Source organism: Zootoca vivipara, chromosome 1 (genome assembly GCF_965207765.1).
Source record: "Zootoca vivipara chromosome 1, rZooViv2.hap1.1, whole genome shotgun sequence".
NCBI lineage: Eukaryota > Metazoa > Chordata > Lepidosauria > Squamata > Lacertidae > Zootoca > Zootoca vivipara.
Window position 1 is genome coordinate 4,798,424 of NC_142582.1, and position 14,917 is coordinate 4,813,340.

Consider the following 14,917-nt stretch of genomic DNA (forward strand, 5'->3'; position numbering starts at 1 on the left):
GCCAAAAAAAATGTGACTGCCTCGTATCTCTAAAAACACCATGAAGAAATCTGGGTTACAAGGATATGAACAAAATATATCAATGGAACAACTAAGATCAGAAAGCTGTTTTGGAAAGAAAACAAAAAAATAAAAATAAAACAATGGGTGATTGGATATCATGCTTGGAACCTTTGTGTTCTAATAATAATTTCATGATTGTGTAAGAGAGGTCTTGGAAATCCCAAGACATTGTTACAGAGTGAATCTTATTTTTTAACATAAAAACAATTTATAGCAGAAACACTCTATGATAACAGTTTGTGTGTGTGTGTGTGTGTGTGTGTGTGTGTTGAGAATCATAGCTAAGCTTTAAAATACCAAAATCAATACATGGTGGATAGCCATCGGCAGCGCATACCATGTTGCCTAATGTGATTTCAGTAATATTGTTACCATGCAACAGGAGAAGACGGTGTGTCTGGATCAGATATGATAGCCACTTACATTCAGAAAGTGCAAACAGCTGTAAAGAATATGTCTCTAGTTGAAAACCTTTTGCAAACTGAGATTTTTAAGCTACACAATGAAATTCTAATGATAATTCTGATATATAGCTGCAATATCTGAAATTTATTTAAACAAATTTATCATAGAATAACACTGTCCCGCTAAGAAGTAAAAAAAATCCAGATTACTTTTTAATCTTAGCATTAGTTTACTTCCTTAGTGGCAAATATGCGCAATTCCATGGGCAAAAGCATTGTTGTAAACCAAGTATCAGTTATGGATATGAGAAAGTAGAGAAAACACAAATCATGTACCGTAAATTTCTTTCACCTTGAAATGGTAAATCTGAAAAAGACTAACAATCAGAATAAAGATGACCACATTGTGAATATTCTTATGCCAGTTAATTACCAGCAGCACTTGCCGCCTTCTGACTTATTTGAACTGGGTGCTGTTTGGAGGGCCAAAACAGGGAAAGGTGTTAATCATCCACATTTCATTCTGTTCCCTACAGAAAAGTGATTTTCTTTACAAAGAGTTGTTGTCAAGAGTTCTTTCAGGGGCAGACTTTGGTAATAGTCTGCTGTGAGGACTATACTGAGTGAGGACAACTTTTAGCTCCCACCTCCCCAATAATATTTCTTATTTTCATAATAATTCATTTTGGTACAGTTGGAATTTAATGGATCTTCGCAGTAGCTACCCATATAAATATGCTTATTATTATTATTATTATTATTATTATTATTATTATTATTATTATTATTATTATGCCTCCCTTCAGCTCGGCACCTTGTGCAGGGGAACCAACCTCCAGCGTGGCTTCTTTAAACACAACTGCATGCATTGTGAACAAAGGTCCTAAGGATTTGCTGCTACTACACTTCATGCTTCCTTCACCCATTCAATATAGGAAAAACATATAGAAATGCTTATGGTTTTTTAAAATTAATTTTTAGACAGAATTGGCTGATGTTTGCAGACGTAGCCCCTTGTGAGTGAATAAGGTAAAGGTAAAAGGACCCCTGACCATTAGGTCCAGTTGTGACCGATTCTGGGGTTGCGGCACTCATCTCGCATTATTGGCCGAGGGAGCCAGCGTACAGCTTCCAGGTCATGTGGCCAGCATGACAAAGCCGCTTCTGGCAAACCAGAGCAGCGCACGGAAATGCCATTTACCTTCCTATTCATCTACTTGCACTTTGATGTGCTTTCGAACTGCTAGGTTGGCAGGAGCAGGGACCGAGCGATGGGAGCTCACCCCGTCGCGGGGATTCGAACCACCGATCTTCTGATCAGCAAGCCCTAGGCTCTGTGGTTTAACCCATAGCGCCACCTGCGTCCCTTGCGTGAGTTAATAGAGCCTGCCAAATTACAGACAAATAGATCCCAGAGTTCTTTGTGCTGGCCACCTTTCATCTCGATTCCCCCCCCCCCAAGACAACCATTACTTTTTCTCTTCTCTTCTCTTCTCTTCTCTTCTCTTCTCTTCTCTTCTCTTTCTTCCTTTCTTTTTGAAGAAAAGAATGAGATTTTAAGCCATGATAGCTCTTTTCTTGCCACATTTCAGAAGGAGACTTGTAGTGGTTTTCACAGTTTGGGGTTGGCTAAAGTATTCACTTAATCTTTTTTTTAAAAAAAAAACCTATTAAAATAGTATACAGTACATGAAAGAGGTAGAACTGCCAAATTTCAGACAAATGGGTCCAGCAGTTCTTTTTTTGTCCTAGGTACCTTTAATGTTGATTTGGGGAAAACAAAAACTGATTTACTTTCTTTCCTGTGGTTTTGTGGGAAATCATTTTATTATGAAATTGCAACTTGCAGCCTGATTCTGATCATTCAACCTCCTCCCCTACTGTTGCTGCTTTCCAAATTCAGCTCTCCATCCTAGATGCTGTTATTTATTTTAAGAAACAGAACCACACTAACAATCTGAATAATGTCATGTAAAGTCTAGTCTTCTTTAGATACAGCTAACAATTGTGATGCCTTACATTTGCTTAACAACAAGGTTTTTGAACCAGCCAAGTTCATCAGGAAAAGAGGGGAAATGGAAATAATTTGCACTCTGTGTTCCTGAATCTCTAGGCCCAATTGTTCTCATAATGAAGCAAGTTTCTAGGAAGTGGTAGTAGTACAGTGGAACCTTGGTTTACGAACACCTCGGTTTATGAATTTTCGGTTTACGAACGCCGCAGACCCATCTGGAACGGATTAATTCACTTTCCATTACTTTCAATGGGAAAGTTCGCTTCAGTTTATGAACGCTTCAGTTTATGAACAGACTTCCGGAACCAATTACACCCATGCTTCGGGTTAAGTATGCTTCAGGTTGAGTACTCTGCGGACCGTCTGGAACAGATTAATCCACCTTCCATTACTTTCAGTGGGAAAGTTCGCTTCAGTTTATGAACGCTTCAGTTTATGAACAGACTTCCGGAACCAATTGTGTTCATAAACCGAGGTACCACTGTACTGTACATCACCCTTTATCCGAAGATCCCAAGGTGGTTCCAGTGCCTCAGAATTCCACCTGGGTGGTAGAGCCTCTCTCTGATTGGCTACCAAGACAGCTAGTTGTGTGTGTGTGTGTGTGTGTGTGTGTGTGTGTGTGTGTGTGTAGCCAGCACTTTGGGAGCTAAAATAAAAGGAGCCATTAGTTTGAGGGATTGTTTGAGGGAGAGATGGGGAGTTACCATCTAGTCTAGAACTGTGTGACATTTAACTCAGTGTATCCCAAAGTGGGCAATAATGGGGGATGGTGGTAGCCTCAGGTGCAATTGGGGGAATGTTGAATAAAAATAGGGCAGTGGAAGCATAAAGAGAGACAAAATTTTTGGAAAAACAACAACACATCTGTGCATGTTTCATCTGATGCTTACTGCCAGGTCGGGCGCTGTTGTGGGACGGTGACAATGCCTCCCCTGGATCCAGCAGTCGTGCTGGAGGCGAGGGGTTTTCCTGGGCTTGGGGGAACCCTTTTTGGCTTCACCCAGGAAGTGGATTGCAGCTTGCCTGCCTATTTGGCAGATCAGACTGAGCCGGCAGGCTTTACTCCAGTCCTCCCCATGGGTTTTTAATCCTGGGGTCCAGTCCACCTAGCCCAGGGGGGCTATGAGTAATTTTTTAAAAAAGGGGCAATAGGTTTGGGAACTTCTGATCTAACCGAAGAGTAATAACTAAATAAGCAACTGAAGTTTAAAAAGAAGCTGCATGTTTACTACCTTCTTAGAAGCCTGCAACATCCCTTAGTTTTAGTAATTATTAGTTAACTGTTTCCTAAAAGAACTTTATCTCCTGACAAATCATTTTGTTATACCAACTTAGGTGATACCGTAGTAAAAGGTAAAGGTAAAGGGACCCCTGACCATTAGGTCCAGTTGCGGATGACTCTGGGGTTGCGCACTCATCTCACTTTACTGACCAAGGGTGCCGGCGTTTGTTCGCAGATAGCTTCTGGGTCATGTGGCCAGCATGACTAAGCCGCTTCTGTGAACCAGAGCAGCCGCACGGAAACGACGTTTACCTTCCCGCTGTAGCAGTACCTATTTATCTACTTGCACGTTGACGTGCTTTTGAACTGCTAGGTGGGCAGGAGCTGGGACCGAACAACGGGAGCTCACCCCATCGTGAGGATTCAAACCGCTGACCTTATGATCGGCAAGCCCTAGGTTCTGTGGTTTACACCACAGCGCCACCTGCGTCCCTTATACCAACTTAGTCCTGCAAAATAAATCCTTATTTGTTCACCTTTTGCAATAGTCTCCAAGCTCCAAACTTTTACATCATGCAAAAACCATAAACTAATCCATGGTGGTTATAGAGTATATAGGGTCTATGGAGGGGGTTGGCCACATTTTGGTGGTAGCAGTGGGATCCGCTTCAACAGCTCCAATAGTTATGCCAAGTGACAAGAAGGTTCATTGACTGATTTCCAAGTGTTGCAAACTTTCTTCCTATTATATAGAACAAACTTTGACAAACCCAAACAGATTAAACTCAGATTATCATATAGGCAGTTCAGGCTTAAATACTTCCAACAGTGGTCTTCCATTGTACTAGAGGTGGTTTTCTCTAGAAGTTCTTTAAGGCCTGGTGATGACAGAACTTCTCCAGCCTTATAATCTATGAAGTATTAAGATCACATTTAATATGCAAGCTCATAACAAAAGATATGACCCACTCCTCCATCTAGTGTCACACTAAATGAATCCAATGCTTCACTATGAAAATTAAAAGGCAGATTTAAAAGGTTGTGGTTCAGTATTTTTAATAGCTATTTAATATTTTTTAATTTTTTTAAACCAGAGCTGACTGAGGGCAATGAAAGGAGCTGAGAAATGGCTTGAACACAAGTGGAGGAAAACCAGGGAGTGCTCATTATCGAGCCTTCTCAAGGACAGTTGCTGTTTCCGTGGTATCCTCGCTGTGTCATCCGGTGGAGCTTTTTCGGGTATATGGGGCCTTTTAAAGTCTGGCCTGAAGGAGGAGGTTGAACCAACGGTGTCCTTCTGTGACATTTTGAGGATAAAATCACTTGCATCCACAGGTACCTTGATCCCGCTCTTACAGCTTAATCTCAAGAGGTATAGAGTCTAGCACTGGTTTTTGGATGAATTTTGGTTGGCATGGACATGGACAAGGCACTTGGATTCATGCGGCTGACCGTGCGTGCTCCTGAGACACTTGTCCCTCATGGCTGATTAAAAATAAGAATATCCATTATTGCAAAAATCAAACACAACATAACACCAACACAACCTTTATTATTTCCCCAGGAAAACTTGGCTCCTGGTCATTGTGAAGTATAAAAATTAACAACACGTTTTATTAAAATGCAGCACTTTTTTGCCGTTAAGCAGAATACCCTACAATAAGTGGATTTTTGATGATTAACTTTTCAAACAGTCTGCTCATATTGACTGATCATGTGCACAGAACTCCGTACGTACCAGGACTTCCTCATTCTCTTGTATGCTGTGGGAAATTCCCATACAATTATAGGGAACTTTCTTCTCCCTTAAGACAAAAATGTGGTAATTGGAAAGATAAAAATAACCTTTCAATACTCGGTATATCTGTCTATCTAAATGAAATACACACATTTCCAAGCTGCCAACAGTTTCAATGAAAAATAATGATTTATAGTAATAGAAAACAATTATTGCATTGTATAGCATCAACTTAAAAATTAATAAGGCAGGTTCAGCAAATATTAAGGAGGCTCATTATTGTCTTTATAGGTATTTTTATTGATACTGCTGCATATAAACATAAAAATTGAATACTTTATATGGAATATATAATGTGGGGGTGGCAGAGATTAATGTACAGATTATTAAGACCTATATAGTTATACATTGTCTATTACGGAGAATAAAGTGCAGCCACTGTGAGAATGCATCCACCCCACAGTATCTGTTTCAGCACCCAAACTGCTGCAGAAGGTGGATTGAAGAAAGTTTAGAGCGGGGGGGGGGGGAGCCTGCAATGTAATCCAAATGCTATTGAACTTCAACTTCTATCAGCTTCAGCCCACATGGCCAACAGTATTTCTTATTTTTATAATAATTCCTTTTGGTAAAAAGATAAAGGGACCCCTGACCATTAGGTCCAGTTGTGACCGACTCTGGGGTTGTGCGCTCATCTTGCATTATTGGCCGAGGGAGCCAGCGTGCAGCTTCCAGGTCATGTGGCCAGCATGACAAAGCTGGCAAACCAGAGCAGCACATGGAAACGCCGTTTACCTTCCTGCTGTAGCGGTTCCTATTTATCTACTTGCATTTTGACGTGCTTTCGAACTGCTAGGTTGGCAGGAGCTGGGACCGAGCAACGGGAGCTCACCCCGTCGCGGGGATTCGAACCGCCGACCCTCCAATCGGAGAGTCCCAGGCTCAGTTGTTTAAGCCACAGGGCCACCTGGGTCCTCATTCCTTTTGCTACAGTTGCTTTTTTATGGATATTCAGCTGTGCACCTTGTGTGGGGGAACCACCCACACCACCCTAAATCCTGTGCTGATATGAGTGGCAGTCCCAACACTGATCTAGATGAAACGCACCCTTCAAACATTTCTGGAATTGAGTTGCCAGCTACTCAAGCATTCTTACTCTAACAGGCGATATTTGTACAGTAACTAGTTTAGTTGCTACAGTCATCAGGCTTTAGGAACAGCCTGAAAACTTCAAGGAGGTTGGAAATTTCAACCATTTTTCAATCTAGGTCTTACAGTCCCTTGGATCCATCCATTCATGCCTTTCTGTTAAGATGCTATCAGCCAAGATTTTAAGCAGACCTCACCATTCATTGTCGTGTTCAGGAGAGCTCTGTGCAGTTGTGACCCTAAAATATGTTCTTTCTACCACCATTACTGCCACAGAGCAAGTTCTTACGTTAGCATGCATTTGGTCATATTTATTCTGAAGTTCTTTCCGACTTTATTCAAGCTGCCTCCTCTTGTGTTTCATTACCTAGATTCTCTAGAGCAGTGTTTCTCAACCTTTTTTGGGCCACGGCACACTTGTTCTATGGAAAAAAATCCCGCGGCACACCAACTCTGTGCCGCCCTATATTTAGTTTAGTTTGGAGGGGAGACGTAATCATTACACACACGGGTGCAAAAAGTGCATGGTGTAAAAGTTGGAGTTTAATGGCAAAAGACTGTTGAGGGGTTCCTTTGCGGGTCTGTTCTGCATTATGTCCTTGGCGGAGCCACTCGCCGCCTTCTCCCCATGCGCGCAGCCCCGGCGGCGGAGTTTCTGCAGTGGAAGGGAACAAACGACGGACCGACCTCCAATCGGTCCCTGTCTGTGTGGGCTGGGGCTTCTTGGTGAGGCTCCCTTTTGAGGCTCCCACATGCGGCTCCGGAGCCGCGGGTTGCCGACCCCTGGGCTAGCAAGAAGAGCACCTCACCTTCTGCAGGACTCCTTGCCGAAGAGGCCGTTCACTCCTGCGCCGACCAAAAAACTCCCGGGCGCCGCCAGCAAGAGGAGCGAGAGCGAGACAAACAGCCGCGGTGGTGGCTGTTGAGAGCTGCGCTCGCCCCGCCCCCGTCGTGACCCAGCCGGCTTCCTTTCCAGCGGGTCAGCGCCCCTAATGGCAGCCGCCAGTCACGTGACAGGGCAGCAAATCGCCCTTTTCGTCGCCAGCGTCTCCCGGCACACCAACCAGCGTCCCGCGGCACAGTACTGTGCCGCGGAACAGCGGTTGAGAAACGCTGCTCTAGAGAATGTGGGGACTGCATGTGGCCCTGGCTCAGAGGCTGAGCATCTGCCTTGTAAGCCAAAGGTCCCAGGTTCAATCCCGAGCATCTCCAGGGAGAATTAGAAAGACCCTGCATGAAATCCTGGAGTCGGTGTAGACCAGGCATCCCCAAACTGCGGCCCTCCAGATGTTATGGCCTACAACTCCCATTATCCCTAGCTAACAGGACCAGTGGTTGGGGAAGGTGGGAATTGTAGTCCAAAACATCTGGAGGGCCGAAGTTTGGGGATGCCTGGTGTAGACAATAATGAGCAAGATGGTTTGACTCAGTAGAAGGCAGCTTCCTATGAGCTTCAGGCAACCTCTTGACCCAGTTAAGGCCAGATCTACATATGTGGCAGAATATGTTATAAAGCCCTGAAGTAGTAAGGTAGATGGTGCCAGTTTCTGGTGAGAGTTGAAAGGTTCTAGCACAATTAGTTCCTTCCTCACTGGTTTCCTACTTGCAGGTTTTTTTAGAAAAACAAAAACAAAAGAACATAGAGGAGCATTTAAAAAAATGCATAGGTGTTCCTTGACAGACATGTCGGTGGGGAAAGTGCCCTGTGATGATAGAAAGCCTGAAAGCCATGATGATGTATGATCCACCATTAATGTCAAATATTTAATGTTGTTGTATGTCAGCAATCAAATACTGCCAAGTATCAACACTCAGATATCAAATATTGAAATGCATGTCAAAAGTTTAATAAATATGAGCACTCAGAAAATACCTGGATAATATTTGACATCGACATTCACAAATGAGAATTTCCAGAACAATTTCTGAGAGTATTTCAGTTTAAAAAGCACGGTGTATATGTGTCTTTTATGGTATTTATATTCATATTCTATCTCATTTCAAATATTCTAAGTAGCTACATTAATTTACTTATCTCATTTGTATCCTGAGCCTAATTATACCTAATTTAAAGTAAGTCCCCTTGACGTCAGAAGGAGATCCTTCCAAATAAGAACATTTAGGATTGTAGCTTTGGCATCAGTCCTGCGAGAAAGGCCTCTAGACTTTTCTTTTTCTAGACCTGTGTCCAAGGCAAGTTTTGTGATGGCCCATCACCCAATTGCAGTTCTTACCTGATCCAGATCCTGAGCTGGGGAAATCAATAGTTCTGAAGTAGCATAATTTGTTTTAAAATGATTTCTTCTTCTTCTTCTTTGGCGATCAGTCGTAGCTGACTAAGATTGTCTTCCATAAACACGGTTTTAACAATGAGTCCATAAGTGACTGTGGAGGCCAATTCTGGATCCACACGTCCTTCCACAGTGGGGACATTGGTTCCTGGGCAGGAGTTGATCACGGTGTGGATTTGCCAAGTGTGTCTTCCTCTTAGCACGTTTCTCCCTTGTGTCCTGAGACTGAGTGTCTTCAAAGTCCATGACACCTTTGCTAAAGCCTGTTCTCCAACTGGAGCGCTTGCAGATCAGTGTCATAGGACATACAAACTTAGAAAATGTTGCTCCTATCACCAACTGCACTGTGGGAAGGATTTTGATGACTTTCAATATGTTGATCTATTTACTATATTTATATCCCACCTTTTTTTCCCAAGGAGCTCAGGATGGCAAACATGGCTCTTCTCCTTACTCTGCCAAGTTAGGCTGAGAGGCACTGACTGACCCAAGAGCACACAATGACAGAGTGGGCATTTGAATCCTGGTCTCCCAGGTCATAGTCCAACACTCTCTAGTATACTGTTGTGTGTTTTTAAAAATTCACTTTAATGTTTCTTGTCAGCTGCCTTGGAAGGACTTGAAAACAGGATATAAATAATTGTAATGAATAATAATAAATAAGAGGCATTATCTCCTAAGAAAGATAAATGGAAGAAAGCTTTTTAAAACTGGTGCTTGCCTTCTGTATTTTTTTATATATAAATACTTGGATTAATAGTATTTTTCAATAAAGAACTGGAGGCCAAATTAATTTAACAAATTAAAATTGATTAACCTAACCAATATACTCAATTAAATGTTTTAGGCCTAATGAGAACTCCTGTTTCCCAGCCAAGGCAGCTGCTGAAATCCCATGCACATTTCCCCAGGAGTAAGCCCAATTTAACACAAAGGGGCTGATTTCTGAGGAGACCTGCTCTGATGCCTGATGCACAGCAACTACAAATGCACCCTAGAGTCTTTCCCCCATTTTTATTGCCAGTTACCACTTGAACAGCATCAGTACTAAAAGGAGGGTGCTTCTGAGATTGAGCAGTGTAGTGTAGTGGTTGGAGTGCTGGATTAGGAAGCCGGGAGACCAGAGTTTGAATCCTTGCTATGCCATGAAACTCACTAGGTTACCTTGGGCCAGTCACAACCTTTCCATAGCTGCCAAGTTCTCCCCTTTTTTTTAAGGGAAATTCCCTTATGCTGAATAGGCTTCCTCGCGAGAAAAGGGAAAACTTGGCAGCTATGCCTTTCATTTCAACCTACCTCACAGGATTGTTGTGGGGATTCAATGGGGAGGTGAAGAACTATGTACAGTATATACCACCTTGAACTCCTTGGAGGAAAAGGTGGGATATAAATGCATTTAAAAAATACCCCCCCCCGCCCTGTCGATGACCCCCCCTCCCCCGCATCATCAGATGGTTTCAAGCTTCAAACAGGCCAAGGACTTGGCTGGGTTTTTCATGCAACACACACAAACCAACAAATCCGCACGCAATTTGCTTCCGTTTCTTTCTTTGTTTACTGCCTAGAATCAGCTGGAGGAGGGGAAAAAAACCTCGCTAAAAATAAGAGGCACCGGTGTCCAAAAGCCCTGCTAAGGAAGAAGGAAGCAAAACACCCACAAACTTTTATCCCCTTCCCTGTGCTGCTCTTGCTTTCCTCCTGGAGGGAGGGGTGGGAAAAAAGAAGAGAGCGAGAGAGTGAGATGGAGGCCGATCTCTTCCCGGCGCGTCTCGCTAAGGAGGATCAGTAATCTGCATGGCACCTCTGGGTGCTGGAGAAGCAGCCTTGGCCGAGCAAGGGAGGCGCAGGCGGCGCGCGCGCGGCGGGAGCAGCTGAGCACTTGTCCTGCAATCGATTGCCGAGTCTGCTGAGCGGCTCCAGCGGAGCAGCCGGCGACGCGCCTCGCCAGACCTCGCTCTCTCTCGCTCTCTCTCCGTCTCCTCCCTCGCCGGCTCCGGGCGCCTGGGCGAGAGAGATGTGCGCCAGGAGGATGTGTGCGCCTGTGCGCGCCTGAGTTCCCTGGATCGGTTTCTCGGGGTTTGACCAGCTGTCCCAGGCTAACCCTGCTCTCTGAAGATGGAGGAAGTAAAAAAAAAAAACCATGCAGGATTACCCTTAGCTACAGATCCACTGCCTTAGTTTCCATAGCCAACTGCGGCGCGCAAACATACGAGCGTTACGCACAGGAGGAGAGGAAAAAAGAAAAGAAAAGAAAGGGAGGGAGGGAGGGGGAAAGGGGGGCTTAAAGAAGCTCATTAACAAAACAAACAAACAAGGGTGATGGAACTGATTTGCAACATGCTCTGCTGCTGAGGTAAATCTTTGCTGGGGGTGCTTATTTTGGATGGAGGGGGGGGCAAGAGCAGCTCTGCAAAATCTGTGTGCAAAATGCGACCTCTGTCTTCTGTGCATCTTGTGTGTGTCTGTGTGTGTCTGTGTCTTGCAAAGGCGAGGGGGAGCGGGCCGGAAAGGAGAGGAAGGTCTGTCTGTCAGAGCAACGCGTAATTATGGAGCATCTTCTGAGCCCCGGGAGTCAAATGACTTGTTGCTGTTTTTTCCCGATCCCCCCCCCCCCCCGCAAATATTTATAATTGTGCACGAAGGCGAAGAGGACTGTATGATGATGATTTTTCAAAACATTCTTCTTCAGTGTAGATCGAGCGATTCAAGGCAATATATATGAAAGCATAAGTCAGGTGTTTTTTTTTAAAGCAAGGAATCTGCTTTCTTGGGTGTTCAATTGATTAGTCAGTCCTCCCCCCCCCCCCGCCCTCATTCTTTGAAACTGACAGGGGCTTGTCATAGTTGCAGTTTCCAACAGTCTCCCATGCAAGATGTATGCAAGGAAACCCACGATTAAAGATCTCTCTGAATGCGAACGCAAGGTTTTTCTGGCATGGCACACATTGCATTTGAAAACGCAGGGCTTAAATTACTTTGACAGGTTCTGCTATGGACTCGGGAAGGAGCACAGAGAGAGAGAGAGATGAAATTAAGATCTCTTTATTTCGCCCAGGGCCAAAAAAACACTTCTTGTGAAGCTGGCCTTGGTTTCTTGCTGCTTGCTTCCCTTTCCCTTTTAAAACTCCCTGATCCACCCCTTCCAGGCAACCCCTTTCTTTTCCTCCAAGACCCCCCCCCCCTCGATTCTTAAGGAACCGGTGGATCAAGTTTTCTCTCGTCTAGTTAATCGCATTGCTTGTCGCTTTGGCTGACCTCTCTCTCTCTCCCTCTCCCTCTCCTTTTTGTTCTTCATCTTTCCTGAAAGTACGTGCCATTCCAACAAGACCATCCTGGGGAAGGGGGAGGAAAAAAGGTGGGTGGGTAGGACAGAGAGGGAGAGAGAGAGACGCTCCTTTCTCCTTCCTTGTGCTTTGTTTCCCCACAGATCCATTTGCTCTGAATGTGACCTACCTGTAAGTTTTCTTCCTCTTCCCTTGAACTCTGGAGGCGGGGAGGCGAGAGGGAGGAAGAAGAAGAGGAGGAGGAGGAGAAGGAGGAGAGGGGGCTGGCTTATTTCAAAACGCTTCCCCATCTTGCCTATACCTCCGGTGCACTATAATCCCCTCTGTCTCTTCGCTCTTGGCAGGGAGGAGGGGTTAGAAGCTGCCACCAGAAACCAGAAATGGTGAACAAACTTTTATTTTAATCATAGAACTTTTTCTCTCTCTCCTCCCCCACCCCACCCTGTATATTTCCTTTCCTTTCTTCCCATCTCTTTGCCTGGGATAGTATCTCACTGCCCCACCAAAAGCTTGTTGTTTTCAGACAAACCTCCCCCCCCCCGAAATCCTTGTTACCGAGTGTGTTACCTGCAGAAAAGGGAAGATAAGGTAATTTTGAAGAGGCGGGAGGGTATGGCTCTTCTGCCCAAGCATTTAGAGCTCATGTATTATATTTATTATTATTATATTATTAAAGCCATGTATGCAAACATCAGTTGGATGGCAGCTTCGCCTGTTGAAATGTAAGTGTTATGTATACTGAGTGTCTTAGGAATTTGATCTGCAGTTTGCAGAGTGGGGGAAGAAGACAGAGAAAAGTGTATATCTTATTTATTTATTTAAAAAAAGGGGGATGAGGTGAAGGGAAGTGGTTTAGGAGACAAGAAATGAAGCTGCCTGTTTTCCAGTAAGTAATGGAGAAATTCCAGGAGCTGGGTCTAAATATACTTGGCGATCAATACAGAAATGGCTCATTGTGAATAATTTAACTGCTTGGTGTAGCGAGAGTTTTGAAACTAAAGGCAAAAGGGAGCCGGGGACTGAGAGGAAAAATTGAAACTCTTCTTTTGCCATTACTTCCACACCCACCCTTCATTTTTAAAGTTTCCTCTTAAAATGATATGGTGCTGACGACCAACCTTTTCATTTCATTTCATTTTTAATCAAGTCTTGAGCTAGTGGGCGTCATCTAATACAGTGACTTAGGTTTCTGGAAAGTAATAGCTTGCTCTCTGCTAGTGGTTCAAGAAACTTTTTGAGATTACTACAGTCTGGAGCATGTGGTCTGAAAGTATTTTGGAAGGGGCTTCGGGGTTGACTAGAATAGATAAGTCAGAATGAACTGGGTCCTGTGTAAAACAGTTGCTGCAATTCTGCTTTTAAAAAGTATGGACTCACCCACTTGTTCTGAAGCCGAGGACACCACGGAACAACTGCGGTGGCAGGAAACCGTGCGGTGCCGGCATCCCACAAGACGTTAAGCTCAGTATCCCAAAGTTCTCACTTGCAAGTTAAGCCCCCTGAGTTCAGTCAGACTTAGTAGCAAGTACAGACTTACTAGCAAGTAAAGCATTGGCCTCTTTGTTGAAAGACACCCGGCACAAACAGGACTTCTTTAGAAACAGGGAAACTGTGATTCAGGTGTGTGTCTGTTTCCCTCCCACTTCCTTCTGCACAGGTTTGTTTCTGGCATTTAAAGTTTTCTACCTGCCTCAACACTTGGATGCCTGCAGGAAGATCCTAGACAGAGACACCTGTGCTGCTCAAACACTGATTAAATTGATAGCAGCAGCAGCAGAAAATGGGCAAATTGCTTAGGAGCCGAGATGTTTAATAACTGACAGAGCGAGGACAACTTTGACAGTGTCCTTTTTGCCTTGCAGCACTGCACTTTGACTATGGAAGCAGAGGCTACTGATGGATACATGCCATGTAAGTATTGCTTTTATTTTCTCTCATGCCTTTTGCTGCTTAGGGGCCAAATTTTCTATGTCTTCTTATTGAAGTCATTATTTTAAGAAAGCATGGGTTGGGTGACTCTTAATACTAAATACAGTATTGGGCACTTCAGTGTAACTGCATATATGTTTTGGATCTGTGCATTGAAGGAAAGCAGGGTGGACTGTAACTTTTTCATGTTTGTACTCCCTGTGTTTTTAATGCTCCCCTGTGGGACAACATATCCTGCTTTTAAAATTATACATACCGTGCAAAGTCAAGTAACTGAATATGACATGAAAAGGGGTGTCCCAGAGCAGCAAATAGGAAGTCTAATAATATTTTGCCGCAGACAAATGACCCTTCCTAAGCTGTGGAAGAATCTAATCATGCTGGGAACTGAGCTTTCAAATATGGTATAGTCTCCCCTCCCTTTCGCAAGCACATGTTCTTACTTGAACACAAATGTCAATTTTCCTCTGTGAAACTGATAGAAGGTTTTCTTCTATGGAATAGGTGACAATGAACTTTCGCCCGAAAGGGAACACTCCAATATGGCAATTGACCTCACCTCAAGCACCCCCAATGGGCAGCATACCTCACCAAGTCACATGACAAGCAGTAAGTCACCTTTCCTATGGCTTTTGCCTAGCAGGTTTATCAATCTTGTTCTATCTACGAAGTTTGCAAATGCAAGAAGAGAGGGAAGGACAGATTTGTTGTAGTTCATGCTAATGTCTTGTCTAAATCTGATCTTGATTGCCAATCTGAGTTATCCCAGGATGGCTTGGGGGGGTGCTAGTACTTATCTGAACCAGGTAGGAAAAGCCTA

At 43.9% G+C, this 14,917-nt stretch overlaps 1 protein-coding gene and 1 long non-coding RNA gene across 11 annotated transcripts in view; one reads left to right on the forward strand and one right to left on the reverse strand.

The window, feature by feature from the left end:
* Positions 1-5,238: 5,238 nt before the first annotated feature.
* Positions 5,239-12,473, reverse strand: LOC148687458 (uncharacterized). The gene is made up of 2 exons (XR_015949496.1): positions 12,338-12,473; positions 5,239-5,511 (listed from the first exon to the last, which is right to left on the reverse strand). It is a non-coding gene; the product is annotated as an uncharacterized LOC148687458 (long non-coding RNA).
* Positions 7,726-14,917, forward strand: part of IKZF2 (IKAROS family zinc finger 2) — a 127,436-nt gene continuing 120,244 nt past the window's right edge. For 5 of the 10 annotated variants that reach the window (XM_035138841.3, XM_035138874.3, XM_035138864.3 and 2 more), the window contains exons 1-3: positions 12,455-12,551; positions 14,031-14,079; positions 14,602-14,706. In XM_035138841.3, the coding sequence (XP_034994732.1) occupies positions 12,549-12,551; positions 14,031-14,079; positions 14,602-14,706 (157 nt within the window). In that variant the 5' untranslated portion in view covers positions 12,455-12,548. Of the gene's footprint in view, positions 11,238-11,275; positions 12,340-12,454; positions 12,757-14,030; positions 14,080-14,601; positions 14,707-14,917 lie in introns of those variants that run through there. The other 5 variants (XM_035138858.3, XM_088667541.1, XM_088667404.1 and 2 more) reach the window with 5 other exon arrangements.